The sequence below is a fragment of the Pleurodeles waltl genome, chromosome 8, assembly GCF_031143425.1.
Source record: "Pleurodeles waltl isolate 20211129_DDA chromosome 8, aPleWal1.hap1.20221129, whole genome shotgun sequence".
Lineage (NCBI taxonomy): Eukaryota > Metazoa > Chordata > Amphibia > Caudata > Salamandridae > Pleurodeles > Pleurodeles waltl.
Window position 1 is genome coordinate 102,375,310 of NC_090447.1, and position 6,000 is coordinate 102,381,309.

The window sequence follows — 6,000 nt, forward strand, 5'->3', positions numbered from 1 at the left end:
AAAGGCTTTGGCCACTACTACCAACTTAAATATATTTGTCCAAACAAACTCTGAAAAAGTGTTACTTTGCAGATCACACTTTAACCAGAGAACAAAATCCCAGAATCATAAAATCATGACAGGCAACTCTAAAAGGGCTGAAAGGGGGGAGGAGAGGGACGTACAAATGTTAAAAGAGCAACATAACATTTACTGAAACTGTAGAACGGGTGTTGCATGAGGTAGGACTGGATACTCTGGAACTCTGTAGAGGCCCAGGGATTATCAGCATTTGGTCTAGGCCATGAGGTCACTGGTGCACCATCATGGCTAGGTGGTGGTTTTGGAAACCGCTTTTTAAATTATTCATTGCTACGCGCTACCCTTTTATCTTACTGATCACAACCAGTACGCTCAGGGCCCAATTCACAAAGGTGAAGTTAGACTAAAGTACTATACTATAATACTAGGAATCGGTTCCTAGCAGTAAGTTTACTGCTGGTAGTAAACTTACTAGTAGTAACTTCCCTTTGTGAACACCAAAAAGTAGTAAAGTTAGACTTTGGATCTAAACTTAGATTTCAGCTCTAAACTTAGAGTTCAGTTGTAAAGTTGGACTTTAGGTCTAAACTTAGACTGCAGGTCTAACTTTGCCTTTGTGAATCGGGCCCTCGGTTTGGATACTCAAAATCAGAACATCCTTCACAAAGCAGGATTTTTAGACTACCTAAAACCTAATAGATAAATGATTGCCCTTTCAGCATTTTGGAAGATTCTGACTTGCAGCAGAACCCTGGGGGATACTAACACATTTATCAAACTATTCGTCAAATGATTTTTCCCACTTTTATTTATTTTACAAGCCAGGGTTTTTTCTCCAGTTGAACCATATTTGAAGCTTCGAATTTGTACTTATTTTTGATAAAACAGCCAAGTTTATTTTACTGTTATTCCTCGCATTTTCTCCACTAATTTTAGTGGTTATTATATGAAACAGTTTTACATTTAAAAAAAAAATTTTTTTTTAACACCCAGCCCTTGTTTAGACCTTCTCTAATTCTTTTGACCAGATTGCTACTTACCACCTCGGGCACATTAGGTCTACAAATCCTCCATGTCTCAAGTTATAGAGAGCACTCTAAGGAATCTGTCAGTGTGAACAGCTGGATATGATTCGTTGTACATCCTCGCCTAGAGCGGATTGAGACTCTATAGATTTTTTCCATTAAGTGTTAGTGACATTTGGTCACATGGGATAAAGCCAATTGTTAGTAGAGATACGTGCAATTGGCTAACAGTATGTGCTAGCATTTAAGGCAGAATGAACTTTACTGTGGCCCATAAGTTCTACCTTTTTCTTTCAGGACTAAAACTATTTCATTAAATGTATTAGTGCTATAATCCAGCAGTGGTCAGCACTATTATATTCAATGCTCAGGGTGTCAAGTCATTTCACAATACAATCATTCAAAATATTGGACCTGTTCCCCTCCTTAACCTGCTGGTGAATGTTTCTTCAGCACTCACAAGCCACCACTGTAGCATTTACTCGGCATCAGTGCTTAACTTGTATCAGTGTTTGCCGGTGCTCAACATCAGCACTTATTGCTTAACACTGGCACCAAGTGGGCGTGACCTGCAGCTGAGCGGACATGCCGCTCACCGGGTGTGCTACGATACTGAGTCCTCTAACAGGGCTCCCTGCCACATCCAAACAGCACCAAGGTAGGCTACATGATGGCGGAGATGTCAGGAACAGTGCTGGTGCCCATGGCAGGGTTATTCTTGGCGTTCTGCACCTTATAAGGCCAGCAACACGCTGAGACAGCCCCAGGAGAGGTGACGAGTGTTGGTGGCCATCTTGGCCTGTAACAGTATTGTGAGAACCAGAACAAGGTGCACTTGACTGTTGGAGACCACCAGGGATATTGCGGACTAGATGCGGGCAGAGGTCAGCAGGCCATTGGGGTGAGTGAGCTGCTGCCTGAAATCTGGGAAAAAAGGGAATGCAGATCCCAAATCCTGGTGACACAGAGGGGCGTATTGTTGGAAAGCAGACAGAAGGGGGACTCAAATTGGAGGACAGGTAGTAATTGCTGACTTTGGCCCCATTTGTTCGTAGGCATTCCACTCCGCACGTCACTATGCTACACTGGGGCCCCAAACCAGGGCACCCCCCTGGTTTGCGCTGAAGTAGTGGTTGGTCAGCCTGAAGGGTGAAAGTAATTCCCCATCTACAGCAAAACTGCAGGCTTGAACACCCAGACCACTGCCTACCTTGAGTCTACTGCTGAGAAAAGGCAACCGAAATACCAAACGCGGATCCTAGAGTACATGGATCGCTACCCAGGACGAGCAACTAAAAGCTGTCATGTCTACAAACAAGGGTGAGGGGATGGTTTCCCTTATGAAGCAAGAACTAGAAACGCATCTGAATGATCTGCATAGCGAGTTTTCTATTATGATAGCCACTAAATGCAAGCCTTGAAGTCTGACGTGGCCTCTGGGCCGGTCGAAGTTACGAAGGAGATACAAGCACTGGGCAAGCGCATCACAACCAGCGAAGACGATATTATAAACATGAGCCAGGATACTGAAAAACTGCAAGACTCAGCAGAAAAGGTCGGGGCTGAGGTAGCTCTACTCCTGGAGACGTGTAGTGATCTGGAGGACAGATCGAGAAGGGACAATATTCAATTTCTTTCAGCTGAGTCACTGGGCCCTCTCTCCCGGTATTAAATAGTTGCTAATAGACTGTTGTCAAGCTGGGAAAACTCTTTCACTATATACTCCGGCCACATAGGTCTTATTTCCTCCGTTTATGGTCTCCTCATGAAGGTGTCTAATGACCAGAATAGTCATACATGCAGCAATTGTCTAGAAATTTGACCAGCCATATACATATGAAACAGTGGCAAAAACTATGGGACGACAGTCTGTCCCTATGCAAAAGTGTGCAACAAAGCGAATCCCAATATAAAATAATGACGCAGTGGTACATTACGACACAGTTAAAACACATGTATGGTCAGTCTGATGGTCAGTGTTGGAGAGAGTGTGGTCATGATGGGGACGTGATCCATGTCTGGTGGGGAAAGAATTCTTAAGCCACATTAGAGGAGTGATGGCTACCAACGACCCTTCAACATACATACTGGACCTGCGCCCTGAGAGTTATGATCATACGACAAAAAGTGGATTGGAGAATAATAGACAATATGCTGCTGGCAGCAAAACAGTTGATAGGACAGACATGGAAACATCCAGGATACTCACATTGCATGACTGAGCCAGTAAGTTGTGAGCCCAGTTAACCAAAGAGAAACTTACTTGGGGGTTATATGAAATGGGCCATGTAGTCAACACACACTGGCAGGCTCTGGTTTAATTTTTAATAGATGCCGGTCAGGCCCAGGGTCATCCAAGAGCATGCCACTCCCTTCGCTTAATGCAGTAAAAGGGGGTGTTTTGTTATCATAATGGAAGAGGGAACGTGCAGCTTTGATTTACCAGAGAGGCGTGGGACTCCACCTTGTTCATAGTGCGGAATAAACTGTTGTGGGAATTAGTGCATTGGATGTCAGTGGGCAGGGAGGGTACGGGGCTGGAAGAGCAATGGAGGGGTGGGGAAGGGAACATTGTTAACTTGAAAAATTGAATATCTGTTTTTTGTATATTTAGTACAATTCAAATCCACGCTTGTACTCCATGCTTTGACTACTGGACGATGTTCTGTTTGTCATGCATCACGATATTTCAATAAAAGGATTTTTGGGAAAAAGCAACACCAGAGCCTCCAGGCTATTCTTACAGCTTTGGGTGACCTGGAATAGACCAAATTGTCACTTTTGTTGGAGTGTAATGGTTTGCAGGTAGCATGGGTACACACATTTTGTAGCTCTCCCAGGTGCAGAGGATGGTGGCAGCTGCAAAGGTCTTCTGAGAAATAGCTTTGGCCCTCCCAGTAATTACATTCATTTATTTATTTAACAAACTAAGCGCTGCCTGCCATGCGGGATGGATAGACGTCCTTTTCGAATATGTGGGGAACACACCTTATTGAAGTTGCAAGGCCAGATTCAAACAAAATAACTGGCATAAGTAGAGATGATATTGTAAAGTTACAGGATGAAAGTCATGTACCTCTAACCCAGAGGTCTTCAAACTGGGGGGCCTCAAGTGGTCCCAGGGGGGGCGCCAGGCTCTGGCCAAAAGAAGCATTATACAGATAACAGGCCTTTGTTTTAAGCAAAAGCATGTTATAGCATTTTTAAAAAGGTAACAGTACTTAACAGCAATGTTTAAATAGGTCAAGACATATTTAAACACTGCCATCTTTATAAAATAATTGTGAAAAATTCTGAAGGGGGGCCCAATGATTTTTATTTTTCAACCGGGGGGGCGCGGCATTAAAAAGTTTGGAGACCACTGCTCTAACCTGTTCAATGTGCTACTACAAAGAGGATAAGGCAGACCAATGTACCATCTAAGCTGCACAAAAAAACTGTTAACTTCACATAATATTATATGCAGTTAATTGGCACTTACAATTTCAGAGGCGCTAGTCAAAGAATAGATTGTCTGAGTTTTGAGAGAGTCGCAATATTTAAATTGGTGCGTGGTTGATTGCAGCACACGTATTACAACATATTGTTCTACTTGTTCTCACTCTGTGGTAATGTTTCTGAATGTTCTTACCTGCCTCTCTCTGATACACAATCAGCTCTCCGTTGGCCAGGGACACAAAGACCTGGTTATCGAGGTACCTGCAAGAAGAGGGGAGACAATCAGCAGAGAACAACGTAAAGGCGGCCACTTTAAACAATGACACACGGCGGAGGCGGTGAACAACTCTCCCTTTATAAGGAGATTACGTACCTAGCAGGGTCGACTGCCACTCAAAAGTCACTTTAAACAAGAGGCCATTGTCTGCAAAGAACGCTCCATTCAGTCTCAGATTTTACCTCTGAGTCATGCCTAGTTTTCTTTATTGATCTCATGGTAATGATGTCATGCGTCACAAGGCCAGTTTCACTGCCTTTCTCTTAGATATTGTTCTTTAAATGAGATCTGCTTTTTTACAGAAACACTCCAATGCTGAAGGAGTCCTTTTGTATCAACATTGTAACCTGGAACACACCTTCCCATTTCCTAACACTTTTGTAACTTTAGAAAACTCCTATTTTGAATTTCAGTTGGAGCATGAGTATGGCAAAAAGCCTGAAATTGGGGCTTGACATCAAAACGTGGACAAAGGCAGTGGATGCGGGCAGAAGAGGACGTGGACATAAACATTTTGGCATTCCGAAAGAAAGAGCACAGAGAATGGGACAGGCAGTCAGCAGGAAGAACCAGAGAAGGTAAATTACTTAAACTACGTTGACAATCTCAATGAAATATCCATTTATTGCATAGCTGGGAAGGATATTATCCCACAGGCCTACATCTGATTTTTAGTTTGACCTTATATTTTATAAACCATTTGTACCACAATGTTACATTCTCGCACAGCTGTCCATTGAAGTTGCCATTATGACCCCAAATCAGGTCACAGGCATGAGGTGGGAGGAAAGAAAAGCCAAGCAGGTCTGGGATCTGAGTGTGTGATTTGGAGGCTGCTCACAGATCTGATTTGTAAGTCCTGCACTGGCTTTTGAAATGATAAAACAATCATCAGACCAGCTCAACAGATTGTAGAGTAGTCAAAGGCGAGCGAGCTGGCTTCGGGTTCTTGACTGCCATCAAGCAGTCGGCACAGATGAAGTGAAGTAATGTGGGCCAAAAAACAGACATGATCATAAGCTCTGGAACAGAGATCTCCAAGGTTTTATGAACTCTGGCATTACCAGACAACTCTAAGAGAGAGGTGTGCTCTACCATTTTACAAAAGTGGAAAAAACCTGTGAACTAGTTTACAAAGAAGCATCTAATTTCATAGGACATCAAGAAAACACACCCGGAGATGTGATGTTGTGAAGCCATGCAAGAGTAAGCTCAGGGAAGCACTGAACAGCAAAGCCC

At 43.3% G+C, this 6,000-nt stretch overlaps 1 protein-coding gene across 1 annotated transcript in view; it reads right to left on the minus strand.

The window, feature by feature from the left end:
- Positions 1-6,000, minus strand: part of ARHGEF17 (Rho guanine nucleotide exchange factor 17) — a 491,524-nt gene that overhangs the window by 22,804 nt on the left and 462,720 nt on the right. Inside the window, exon 17 of the mRNA XM_069203843.1 lies at positions 4,678-4,745. Within this exon, the coding sequence (XP_069059944.1) occupies positions 4,678-4,745 (68 nt within the window). The remainder of the gene's footprint in view (positions 1-4,677; positions 4,746-6,000) is intronic.